The sequence below is a fragment of the Calidris pugnax genome, unplaced genomic scaffold, assembly GCF_001431845.1.
Source record: "Calidris pugnax isolate Ruff unplaced genomic scaffold, ASM143184v1 scaffold1156, whole genome shotgun sequence".
NCBI classification, from domain to species: Eukaryota; Metazoa; Chordata; class Aves; order Charadriiformes; family Scolopacidae; genus Calidris; species Calidris pugnax.
In genome coordinates, this window is record NW_015094503.1 from 286,038 (window position 1) to 299,657 (window position 13,620).

At 40.7% G+C, this 13,620-nt stretch overlaps 1 protein-coding gene across 3 annotated transcripts in view; it reads left to right on the forward strand.

Annotated features, from left to right (window-relative positions):
- Positions 1–13,620, forward strand: part of FARP2 (FERM, ARH/RhoGEF and pleckstrin domain protein 2) — a 78,509-nt gene that overhangs the window by 15,244 nt on the left and 49,645 nt on the right. For all 3 annotated transcript variants that reach the window (XR_001414207.1, XR_001414208.1, XM_014963006.1), the window contains exons 3-6: positions 4,388–4,492; positions 6,147–6,189; positions 10,523–10,601; positions 12,499–12,596. Coding sequence is in view for 1 of the 3 variants with exons in the window: in XM_014963006.1 (XP_014818492.1) it covers positions 4,388–4,492; positions 6,147–6,189; positions 10,523–10,601; positions 12,499–12,596 (325 nt within the window). In the remaining 2 variants the exon portion in view is untranslated. The remainder of the gene's footprint in view (positions 1–4,387; positions 4,493–6,146; positions 6,190–10,522; positions 10,602–12,498; positions 12,597–13,620) is intronic.

Consider the following 13,620-nt stretch of genomic DNA (forward strand, 5'->3'; position numbering starts at 1 on the left):
AGGTGCTGCCAAAAGTGGATTTTGCTTTTGGAAAGTTTGAGCAATGATAGTCTGTCAGTTTTGGAATATGAGAATACTACTCATTATGAAAACACTGGGGTTTGGGGGAGTTTAAGTGAAAATATGAGTTAAGTATAAAATATTCCTAGCAGAAAGCTAGGAAGTTCTGGAAGACATGTTTGGGAGATACAGAGGAAGAACTGGTTTTGATAATACTGAACAATGTCTGCTGAAAACCTTAGGATATGTGTTCCCAGTTTGCTTTTCTGTTTTCCTAAGTTAAAACACTGCGGCAGAGGGAGGATCTGCCATGTAGGTAGTGATATTTGAGAAAATAGGAAATAACAGGATCATAAAGCAAAAGCAACTATCGCTCTGACTTTTTATTTTTACATTTTACTCCTCAGTCCTAAACATTGCTAACATTGAGTATGTTTACTTTTCTGACTGAGTAAAAAATACACATACTGCCTTCAGTCAAGAGACTTCAGCTTAAAACGTTGGTTCCTGGCTTGGTACTGAGCCTGCCTCTGATGGTGTCACTCCTCCAGGCAGGGGATTGTCCCCCAGGGGTTCTGCCAGCTCTCTCCGGAGCATCACTGCCTGGCAGGGTACCCCTCTCACACAGGTTCAAGGGGGCTTCCGAGCTGGATCCGATTATACAAATCAACTTCAAAAAGTCTATTGTACTGAACACTCTCCTAATGATGACTTGGATGACTTGTTACAACAGTCTGTAGTACAGTTAGAGCTGGGTAACCGGGGAAAGCTCTGTTAGCTGCCTATTTAATTTTTTTTACCCTGTGTTGGGTTTCTTTCTTTCTTTCTTTTTTTTTTTTAAAATGTGGAATAATTCAGTAATTCAGTAGTATCAGTAGTTGTTGTTTTGGCAGCATATAAAGAGTAATTGAGAAGTTTGGAATGGAAAGTATGCCATGTTGTGAATTTGTATTGAAAAGGGGACCTTTCTGAAATGCATTCATGCAGCTTCTTGCCCTGACATCAAAATTACAGTAATTGGGTAATTACTTAAAAGATTTTGCTTTGTGCTGCTTTTATGCAGATTAAACAATGACGTGAAGCTACCTACTATGTAGCTTTCATTTTTGTCAACGTTCAACTGTTAAAAAAGCTTTTTGGAAAGGATGGCTATAAGTGTAACAAACAATTTGAGGAATTGTCTGAGGTCTGAGAAGAGTTTTCCCACAATATTTGGGACATAATAATAAAAGATTGTGTTCTGTCTCAAGCTTTTTTATAAAATTAAATTAATTTATGATTTATAACTATAATTTATTAAATTAATACTATTCTTTAAAAATGTGGCATTGTCGTTGTTGCTTTATACTGTGAAGGAAGCACTATGGAATGATGTTCAGCTTGGAATGAAGTTTTTCTTGACTTGTTGTTGTAAGTGACATCCAAAATTACAGTTGGTAGCCCAGTTAAAATAATGTCGCACTTTTAACATTTGGTTGGCGCCTTTATAATTTAATCAATTGCAAAGTGCTCACAGCTCCGACCTTCTTAATTTCTTCATCTCCAGAGCCTTCAACAGAGGGTGGGCTCAGCAGTGGAGGGAGAGAGGTGCCGAGGATACGTATGCTGTACCAACTCCCTTTTTGGGAGAAATGGAAGCAGCTAGGACTATCATCGGGCATGGGGCTTGATGGAGCCACAGAGCCATAACTCAGTTTAAAGGCCATGCAGGGGAGCAACCACATACAATCTGATGGGGATAATTTAATGGCTGTATGTAACTAGCTATGGGCAGGACGTAGTTTCCTGAATCAGCACAGTGCATGGTTTGATTGTAAAACTTGTCTAACTGTTACCAGACATCTTTCACAAGTTAATCCAAGTTCACCCACCAAGAAGGTGGTTGGAACCAGAATTGCTGCTTATTTTACAACTGAGAAATCAGAGACTTGGGGTCACAGGATATCTGCTGGTCAGTAGCTTCTTAGAAGTTAGTAGATCTGTCCATGAAAAGGTAGGCTGGCATGTTCTGTCTTCTGCAGATGGAAGTATGTGAGGTTGGTCAGGGTATTGTTGCATCTGCACAATAGTAATGTGCTGATCCACATAATAAATGCATGTGCATCTGCACCTTACAAAAAAAAAAAAGTCCTACTATATATAAGGATTTTTTTTTCTGTTACTATTTTAAGATTTTTTCACAAGTGAAGGCCAGCAATGCATTCCATTTGAAAGTTAAAAATGAATTTTCAAAATGTGTTTCTCCAGGAGCATGTGTGTCCTGTGGACAAGCCAGAGAAACATGCCTGTAGACAGAAGAGCCAGAATGTTATTTATTGAAGATATGGTTAACCATTACATGTATCATTCCTTATTTCATAGTCATTGTTTAAAACCAAATACACATACCCACAGAGTCTTCTGCCATCACAGATTAAAACAAACAAACAAAAAAAGAATCAGTTGTGTTCTTACAAAGAAAATGCCACTTTAGACATCACAAAACTTGTCCAGACAAAGAGAGCACTCCTTACCATACTGGGTTGTCTCCCAACTGAGCATCTCTGCATCCACTGAAGTGACAAAGAACTGGATCATTTCTTCTGACTCAGTTTTATTTGGGCGTACCAGCCTCAGGGGCCTGATCCAGCGTAATGCCAAGAAACTTTTTGCATGAATGATGTTTGTGCCTGACCGCTGCTTCACACCGTGGTTGCCCTTATAGGTACCTGTGACTTGTGAAAGCATGAACGAGGTCGAGCCCATCTTGTGGTGTTCTCTGTCCTTGTGCTTCTGTACTTTCCTCCTTGGTTATAGCGTTGGGTCTGATCAGCTCCATTCACAGCAGTGCGATTCCCAAAGCTATTTCAGATTTGCAGTACTGCAGAGCTGTCATGCTTTTTCTCACTGAAGCTGGTTTGGGTTTTTTAAGTGGTACAGGGGTGTTTAGCTAATTGCACCGTTCTAAAAACATGGACAGTTGATCTTTTTTTCTTGTAAGAAGCAATTACTCTTGAATTTTTATGCATTTTATAGAATCATAGAATGGTTCGGTAATGTTAAACAATTTCCCCAACTTTCACCATCTTTTTTACTTTTTTTAAACCCTCTGTATTTTAACCTAATGTAGCTCATTCTTTCTGTTGTTACTTTCATTTGCTTATTTTATTAATCTATTACTAAATTATAATACCTAATGCTTTTAAAGATGCACTGTTACAGAGTCAATTACAGAACTGTGTGCCAGCTTTGATGGGGAAAGTCGTAGAGTCTTCCTGCACTCTGTTTCCAAAGAAACAAGACCTGGGTGGCAAGAAAACCCGAGGCATGTTGGGTCACCTGGATCCAGAGGGACGGCCGGGGCTGCCGGGTCTGCCTGTCTCTGCCTGTCTCTGCAGCTGGAAATTTGGTCTACCTGCGGTCTGGTCAGGGCAGAGCTCCCAGGTTTACCCATCTCTGGAGTCGCCTCCAGGTCTACTGCACTCCAGCAGGATCCCCAGGGCTGCCGGGTCTACCCAGCTCCAGCAGTTGCAGGATTAGTTTTGCGGTCCAAGGTAGAACATGGGTTTCAGGGGCTGCCCTGCCTCCTCCTGCAACCTACGCTGGCCTGCCAGCTTTTGTGTGTTGCTTGAACAGGTAGAGGGATGCAAAAGCCCTTTGAATTCTTTTCCCAGGCTGATGTGCAGGTTCATAAATGCTGTATTTCTTGTGGTGGCTGCTATAGTCATGCAATAATAAATGCTGAGAGCAAGCTCATGTGTTTTAATCAGCAGACCCAAGCGTAGTTGTTTTGGGTGTGCTGTCCATTTCCCATTTTCTCCTGTATTACCATAGCTGCTTTCTGCCAGTGTTTGTTTTGTGGCATTGTACCTACCTTGACTGTGAAAAGGGCTAGTGAGTGAGTTTCCTGGGTGAGGAATTCATCGCCTATGACTTTACACAGAAGGCATAGGGTGAGAGGAGGGTGTTTGGGTTCCCTCTGTAGCCTTCCTGTTTATTTCTTAATTAACAGAATAAATACTATCACCTTGGGTTTTCTTGAACACTGTTGTAAGAAAAACATTAGGCTTTTTCAAAGGTGTTCTCTGGAGATGAGTTGTAGTTCTATCAGCAAAAGCCTCGCATGTGCTGTGATGAGCAGGCTCTGCTGTGGGCTGGATTCCTGGCTGCGGCCAGCCTGGTCCTGGGAAGTCCTGCTTTGGTTCCTCTCATTCTGTGAAGCTTTTTTGTGTGACACTGTGCATTATCTTGGATGTTTGGGTGTTACAGTGACAATTATAACATGAACAGTCTTTGAGATGTTTTTTCTACAGTTTCTTAAGATGCTGTAATTTTTTTTCTAATTTGCTGTAAACTTATCTTCATGCCACTGTATTTTTTTTATTTCTTTTTTTTTTAACTTCCTTAGTCAAAATGCTATGGCCAGACGTTATTGACAGAAGTTTACAAGCATCTGAATTTGATTGAATCGGATTACTTTGGGATCGAGTTCCAGAACATCCAGTCATCTTGGGTATGTAAAGTTCCCAGACAAATTCAGTGTAAAAAAAAAAAAAAAAAAAAAAAAAAAAAAAAAAGAAAGAATTAGGAGCTCAGATTAGATGCTCACACTCAGATGGAAAATGCCTAGATTCCATTTTGGGAGAGAGGAAGACACATTTTGCAGCAAGCTGGAGGTCAGATGTGACACTTCTGGAAACTGCATCTTTGACTTAATGAAGCTTTGCACAAATGTGACAAATCAGGTCATATATCCTTCCACCTTGCCCGGGCTGGCCCGGCCCTCATGCTTGAGCAATGACTATCCTGGTAACAGAAAAAAAAAAAAAAAAAAAAAAAAAAAAAAAAACCAACGATTGGGTGAATGCAGTCGCTTGAGTGTCAAAATTTCAAAGTCTGCTGCAGTCTCCTGTAGGATTATCTCTTTGATTCTTGTAAATCTGCTTCCTTGACCAGAACAAGGACAACTAATAAAGCAGAGAGGAGGAGTCAGATTCTACTTTTTGTTAAATGTCAAAAAATGTTTAAAGTGGTTAAATAGTTCCTGATGTTCTGGCTTTCAGGGACATAAACAAAATCCTCCCCTCTGGAAGGGGAAATATCAATTCAAAGTGTAGTTGTGGAGCACTTAGAAAATGGTATCACAACATGGAATTTTGGTAGTATTCACACTTCAGTTAATTTCCCTGAAGAGTCATTATGAACCTCTTTCTAACAAATATAAACCTTAGCGGACATACAGACCTGTAAGCTTTTTAAATAATCTAGATAAATACTGACATTCTATAAGCCCCCTAGTCGCTTATCCTGTATCTTACAAAGAGAACAATGTGGCTTCTAAACTAGAAAATGTTCCCAACGCTACGTCTTGTCTTGTTTCGTTTTGTTTTTACCTATTACTTTTTCTAGTTTTAGGACTCACACACAGAAAATGTGACTGAGAAGATAGAGAATGTTAATAGCACTAATACGCTCTGTTCTTGAGCCAAGGAAATACAGTAAAGCTTGTTTAGTTTCTGTTTCTTCTGCAAAGCATTTCTGTATCTAATAAGGTTCTTAAGTTCCTCAGCTCTGTCTTAGACAGAGAAGTAACTAGTCTTGTTACAGTTTTTTGTTTGGAGGGGTAGGGAAAAAGAAAAAAGAAAAAAAATAAAAGAGCATCCAGAATACTTTTCATTAATTTTGTGGGTACTAGAACAACAGTAGACTTTCTTAAAAAATATGCTTGTCAAGAGAAAAATTTGTGGGAAATTAGTGTCGAGTATAAATCCATAAATAGGTAAGAGAGATGGACAAAGCATGGAAGGGAAAAAAAGCTGGAACTTGTCAACTTCTCCAGACCTTCTGTAATCCTGTAGCCTGGCTCCGGTGTACGGTCGTGTGTGCTGGCACGATTTCTGTCGTCTTGGCAGCGGTGGTGTGCTTGTGCTGACCTGGCTCCTCTTCTGTCCAGATGAGCTTTAAGCACGGAACAGTGCGTTTTCTATTGATGCATGATAAATGACAATTCAGAGAGATAAGTACACTTTTTTTAAAGCAAAGGAATTGCTGCGATGAGGAAGAAATACACACTCACCAATTACTGCTTTATTTTAATTTACTCTTTATGTTTTCATATTGTATTCAGCTATGAATGTCAGTTTGTAATTTTTTTTCTTTCATTTCAGATTTGGCTGGAACCCATGAAACCTGTTATTAAACAAGTACGGAGTAAGTACTTTTAAAAAAGGAAGTTTTTCTTAATTTGCATCTGCTTTATGTGGGTTGCTTTCACAATTACTACTTGATTTACTGGTTACGCTTCCCTGAAAATTGTACTTGGTAGGGGTGATAGTGCTTCCTGTTGGGGCATGCAAACCTGATAAAACCTGATCTTAAAATATGTAGTGTGTGGTGGATGGAATGGAAACTTACTGAAGGTACGATTCTCTGTGATACATATCTAGATAGATTGGGTCAGCTGGTGTTACTTTTAAGTGAAACATGACATTTGCTGTCTGTGAGCTTTTATAAGTTGTGTTGCCTTATGGTGGAAAGAAAAAGGAATATTCTGGCTTGTTGCACGGGAGGAGGTAGCACCTGCGGTTGTGAGATCCTGTCTGAGAGCTGATACACCTTTCGGGAGGGCTGCAGAAAGCTGTGCTCAGCTTGCTGACAGGCTGGGAATTTCAGCGGGGTAGGTATTCCCATCTCGTTCTCTAAAACTCTCCCAATGTGCTGAGGAGCAGCCTCGCTGAGAGCAGAGGTTGGGATCTCCCACTTGGTGGGTGGCTGCAGCTTCGACTGTGGAATTTGTTTCTGCTCTTTTGCCAGGACGATATTGCAATATCGATGCTGTCTTTGCTTTATGCTACTCTAAAAAGTAATATGGGATGCAGTCTAAAGGCTAAAAATAATTGAAGAATACCGTATCCTAGTTCTGACACTGAAAGATTAGATCAGACTTTTTTTTCCCCCTTAAACGGCGTTAAGCTGTTTGCTTAATGTCTTTTTCGGATTGTAAAGACTTTGTGGAAGAACAAGACCCAGAGTGGATTCCCACTCCTTTCAAAATCTTAATTGAAAAATATTGAAAATCAGTACTAGAAGGTAGTTTTTAGTTACTTTTCTGCCTCAAACTGACTGCCAGAAAATAAGAACTCGCCAATCCTAATTACTTGGTAGTGCAGAGATTTGAGAAGGGACTAAGCAAGCTGCAATAATAGAAGAAGGTTGACATCTGACAGTACAGCTGTGCCAGGATGGCCACATCTACAGTGGCTTCAGCCTCCATGCTCCCCAGGCATGTGGGGCTGTTGTTTCCTCTGCCTGCCCACTCCCTGCTGCGTGCCTGCGGGCTCCCAAGGGAAAGTGAGATCCTGTGAGAATGAGATCCGGTGAGTTTGCTTATGCTGTTAAGAAGTGCCTGAACTTGGCATGGATGGATGATCTTTTCCTATATTCTCACATCAACAAGTTTCATTGAGGTTCATTTTTGTTTTTTACTTTTGTGGTTGGATTTTTTGTTTGGTTGGCTTTTTTTTAGAATGTAATGATTTTGGAGTTAACCTTGTAACTTTTAGTCCAGCAGTGGGGGAGTGTTAGATGTTATCATGGGCTTCAAGGTAATACAGCTCAAACCTGTTATTTATGTTGATGGTGGTTGCTATGTAATTGTAGGCACACAGCTCTGAGTCTTTGACACACTCTCTAAAAAGAAAAGGTCTAGATTATTACCATTTACTCTGAATTAGTCTTGGCTAATGACCTATTCTGAGATAGAATTTTGTGTTGCATGATAAGGATTTTCTTTTGGATTATTTTCAAATGAACACAGTCTGTTTTACTGCTGAACCTCTGCAGAAACCAAGGAATTTAGATCCAAATTTTCGAGTTCCTAACAGGTGCAAAATATCAGGTTGGCATTTGGGTGCCCTCTCTGAGGTGTTGCCAGTTCTATATAGTGGTGTGTTCACCATACCCACATGGGTAGTTTTTCCTGACTTTGTTTTTATTGTTGTTGTTCTTGGTGTTGCTCAGATTTGGCTTCTTATAATAAATTCTGCATCTTTGTTTAGAGTGGCCCAGTGTTTCTTTTCCTAATTAGAATTAGATTTATTCATAGACAAAAGGTGAGATTAAAAATAACAAAAAGGGGAGGAGTTGTGCTACAGAAGCAAACACGCAGCATTGTGTTTTTAATATTTATTATCATTTAATGTAAGGGATGCTTGGAACACTGCCAAAATTGCTTCTGCAGCAATACTTTCCACTTCATTGGTGTGAGTAATGTGCAGGTCTGTTCTTAACCTTGTGAAGGTCTTCCAAAGGCTCGGAGTATTTTCAGAAATTTAATGTAAAGTTTTATTTTCCTCCCTTGGTGTGTCTCAAGAACTATAAAATCCTCAGTATGGTTTTAGTTTCCGCCAAATGTGAGCTTTGTATATGGTTATAGGTTGTTATTTCCAGCCTCCTTTCATTTCTAGATATTACACTGTAATTAGGATGTGGATTTTAGTTTTTTTTTTCACCAAAGCCTTGGTAATTCTGGGATCAGAGGCTGGCAGCCGCTCTCCTGGCAGCTGTGATAGCCTGAGGGTTAGTTCTCCTAGCTACCTGGCAGAAAGCAAAATTCATTATTCCCCTGTTAACAAATGAGAGAATGAGGGAGCAGAGGAATGTTTGGTGTATGGGAATGGGTATTCCGGACAGAAGAAATCGGCATATTTTGGGGCTGATGGAGTTAAATTGCCCTTTGTCAAGCTTTAAGAGAACTTGGTGGTTAAAGTAAATTAAAGCAGGCTGGCTTGGGCTTACCAATGTGCTAAAATAAATTTGAATATCTTTTTTTTTTTTTTTTTTTTAAATTTGGCTAAGCTTGCTTTGAAACAGCAGCAGCACACAGTCCTGGGGTGGCAGGGCTGGAAGGCATCTCTGGAGGTTATGCGTAAGCAGGGCTGTCTTTGAGGGTCAGTTGGGCCCCAAGGTCTGTACCTGGAGGAGAAGACTCTAGCAAGAAGAGCAGTTGCAGTTTTTCCCTTCCTAAGTCTTCCTCTGCCTTTTAGAGGGGGTCTTTCTTTTGACAGTTTGTCCTGTCTTTGTCAGCTCTGCGTGCTTGAGACTCCTCGTGGGAAGGTACGTGCTGGGGACAGGTCTTGGTCTGTTGCAGCTGAGTGGAGATGCTGGCAGTGGAGCATGAGGCTGCTCCTTGTGTCCACGGGATGCCTGCAAATGTGAGATGGATGCTCAGTAGGCATCTGGAAGCAAGGGTTGGCTAGTGTTCTGCCTGCCTGCAAAATGCTCAGTCTTGACTGTTCTAAGAGCAGAAAAAGGGCTGAGTATTTCAAAGGGCTACAAAGATGATGAAGGGACTAGAACATCTCTCTTAGGAGGAGAGACTGAGGGACTTGGGTCTTTTTAGAAGAGAAGACTGAGGGGGGATCTGATCAATGCCTATAAATACTTAAAAGGTGGGTGTCAGGAGGATGGGGCCGGTCTTTCTCCAGTGGTGCCCAGGGACAGGACAAGGGGTAATAGGCAGAAACTTGAACATAGGAAGTTCCACCTAAACATGAGGAGGAACTTCTTTCCTGTGAGGGTGGCAGAGCCCTGGCAGAGGCTGCCCAGGGAGGTGGTGGAGTCTCCATCCCTGGAGACATTCAAACCCACCTGGACATGTTCCTGTGGCCCTGCTCTGGCAAGGGGTTGGACTACATGATCTCCAGACATCCCTTCCAACCCCATAGCATTCTGGGATTCCTTGAAAAACAACAGCAGAACAGTGGTGCCCAGTCATGGCATGGTGAGCAGTTGTGGTACCCTGTAATATTAGTCTGAAAATACTGGTGAAACAGGGTGTTGTGGGCATCAAGTCAGCCAGTTCAGCAGGCTGAGTTGTGATGCTGAAACTGGTCAGTCCGTGCTGTCACAGCTGGGTTTTCATGTTGTAAAATGTTACACAAAGCATTGTGGACTATTACAAATAGTTACTTAAGATTCTTTTTAGATTTAAATGTTAAATTAGTTTTCTCCCTGTTGTTGAGATTTACAAGAACAGCGTTAAAAGTGGGAAGAAGTGGGTATTAGTGGGCATGCCAGGAGCAAGCTGCAAACTCACTTAGCTCCACAGGGAGCCAGCTGGGTCTGGCCGGATTCAGCTCATTGACAACTCCAGTGGTGGGTGTTGGGAGAGCCTGTGGGATGATCTCCTCCCTCCTCCCCCTCTGGGAACCTCTCACTGGGTCATCTACAATGCCTTCATATGAGATCAGGTATTTGCTTTGGGGTATTATAGCTTTCATGTTGCACAAAACTATTTTTACAGCATTCAGAGTGCAGGCTTGCCTTGGAAGTAGTATAGTTAGTTTTCAGAGGAGTGACCTGCTGTGTCTCCATTGCCAGTCTATGGACAGTCTATATGCCATAGGCCTGCTGTAGTTAGCTGGCAAGCAGCAAGCTGTCTAGGCTTCACATGCGTTGTGTTTCTCTGCATGTTGGAAAACATAATATGCATGTGCTGATGAAGAGCAAGAATTTTTTGTGACATGACTAACTTTTCTTATAGGACCAAAGACTACAATGCTTCGTCTAGCTGTTAAGTTCTTCCCTCCAGACCCAGGTCAACTGCAAGAGGAATATACCAGGTAAAGTACTTTTTGAAGGATTTGATTTGCATTACCTACTGAAATAAAGGAAAGGTGAGAGTAGGAGGACGTTCCATCTGTTTCCAAACACAATTTACATTGAAAATGAGCAAAAGAGCCCCTTTCATTAGTGTCACAGTTTTAGCAGACACATGTTGGCAGATGAATGTTACCAGAAAAAATATTTTTCAAAACAAAAAACAGTACAGGTTAGGGCTTTCCAAACATCATGGTGTCAAAAGAGACAGGATATAGAGAAAATACTCATGTTTATAAACAGTACCCATATAAAATAATCAGTACCTATTTTAATAAATTATTTTATCATTTACACTTCTAAAGTCCATACTTAAAGTATTCTACAACCAGCAAACACGTTTTTCACTAGTGCTTGTCGTGGGGTGCTTTTGCCGATTGCTAACTGAACTTTGGTAAATTAAGCAGAGCTATCGACTTGTTAGTACCTGGGAATGTGATTTGAAGGTTGTGCCTCTCAAAGACATTACACAGGATTTTAGTGTTTAAAGAGCTCATTTAATGCTTTTCCCAGTTTTACTGCTTTTAAATGGAATTCCTTTTAGAAATCCACAGAGGTTCATTATTATTCTTCAGGCTTATTTTTGAGCAAACCAGTATGATAACTCCCATGATATGATGGGACTGTCTCCTGTCATGATAAGTACTATCTAAATATTTCATTTCCTTCCAATTTCCTTATGTTAATTTCTGTTTTTTCTAGGAACTTTATTAGGTATACAGCTTTTTGGAACAGGAACTGTGTTCTTGCCTATTTATGGAGTATTTATTACAGAATTCTGGTCTAGATGCTTAGAGCATCTAGGTATTTCATAATGCTGTTAATGATGTGTTTTTGTGAGTGTAATGATGACTTCATTGTGAGCGTAATGAAGAAACCAAGATAGTGCAGTAATATATGCAGAAAACAGAGCATACTTTATACAAGTCTTTAGTACAAACATATAGTAATTGGAAATTTGAAAAAAAAACATTAAAAATTTATACCTTTTATTATCTTTTTAACTCAAGAATATGACACATAATGTTTTAAAAAGAATTATTCTTTAAAAAAATAATTACTGTTCTCTTTCAGGGTATAATTCAGTAAGGAACATTGATCAGTCTGTCAGTTCAGAGGTTTATGAGTTGTTGCCTCTACTGGAGTCCTTACTGCACCTTCTTTCAAGTAAAAAGGAAAGGACAAAAGACTTGCCAATATCGCATTAAAAAAATATTCACATTGGTTTAGGTTACTAAGTCGGTCCTTCTCAGTATACTTTGAAGGCTGTCAGGTTTTCCTTCTCTCCTTCTATGTTTTGCAGGCAGCTTGTTACTTACACAAAACTGTTAAACGGAAATCTACTCCTCTCTAACATATGAATGGAAAATACTTTAGTTAAATGAGGACAGCAGTATAAGAACAGGAAATTTAATTTCTTACTGTGTTATTAGGCTGCTAACATTACAGTCCTGGAAAATACAACCACTCAGAGTGCTAGGAGAAATGCTCGTTATTTTCCCTAACAAGATACTAGAATCAGTGTTGTTCTCCCATCCTTGTCCTAATAGATAAAATCACTTGAAGTGTTCAGTAAGTTTCTTTCCAACTAAAAATTACAGTTGCTGTTACTTGGCAAAGTTGTTAAAAGTGTGGTTTTCCTTCTGCTTCCTTCTCACAGTGTGTTCATCTATGCTAATAAATTGCGCTGGATTAATCACAGGTTGTTTGATTTGATTTGACCGTCCTTGGTAGCAAGGCTTCCGTGTTCCCTTGGTTTGGGAGAGAGGAAGAGTTAGGAGATGTTGGTTTTACAAAATGCTGCTCAGTCCTTTTGCTGTGCTTTCACATGTCAAGGTGGTACTTGTAACTCTCTCTCAGGTACCTGTTTGCATTGCAAATCAAGAGAGACTTGGCAGAGGAGCGACTGACCTGCAGTGACAATACAGCTGCTCTTCTGGTCTCTCACCTTCTGCAGTGTGAGTATCTCAACTGTGGTGACACTGGGTGGTGTTGCAATTGCTAACCCAAGTTAAAGAGTGTACAGAAGCTTTTGGTAACTAAAAGCATTTTCTGTCTCGCGGTGTTTTCTTCTGTGCATGCGGTAAACCTGTTGATTTTGAGCACTGGGGTTATCAGGGCTAGGTGTGAGGAGCAGCTGGTGCTTGTGCAGGAGAGAGCTTTGTCTTCATGGAGACTGTGCAAAACCAGCTTCCTTGTGTGGTCTCTGTTTTCCCTGGCTCTGCAAACCAGTCTCTAGCACTGCTCATCTTCCAGACAGCTGCTCCCCTCCATGCTTCCTTGGCTTCCTTTCTCACTTTCCCTGGGGCTGGGGGAGATAAGTGTATAGAAACTGGGCTGAAATAAAGCTAGAAACGTGCCAGAACAAGTTGGATGGCCGGGTTGTCAGCAGCCTTCTTCCTTGCTGGGAGTGCAAATGGAAATGGGAAGCAATTGATTTGGAAGCTCTCCATGTTGCTGCTTGCTCAGTCTGTATGTGCCTCAGGACCCCAAAACATGTCCTTTAAGATAAGCAAGTTGAAAAACTTGCTTGGATTCAGACACCAGATTTGTTTGAGCAGCAGCTAAATGATGGAGTGTTCCCCAGTCTGTAACCTGAGCGGAGAAATGGAAGGTTGTGCTTCCCTGCTGGCTTGAAACAAAAGCTGTTAAATGATACCTTTTCACACGTGCACTGCTAAATAGTTATTAGTTATATAATTCTGCACTGTCGGATAATAGTTATACAATTACAGTAATACTAGTTACGGTGATTTTATTGGAAGAGCAGCTCTCTCTCGTGTGTGTGCCGTCAGCGAGTGACAGGGTTCAGATGTGCTGATGGTTTTCCAGTGGATGTTCTGTGCTCCACAGGGTGGCACGGAGCTGGTGAGCACAGCCCAGCAGCTGGCCTTGCCTGGCTTGCTCCCACCCTACTGGGATATTAGAAGTGTGAAAGAATATGATTATTTTTAACTGAGGTTATTTTACAAAAGTGCATGT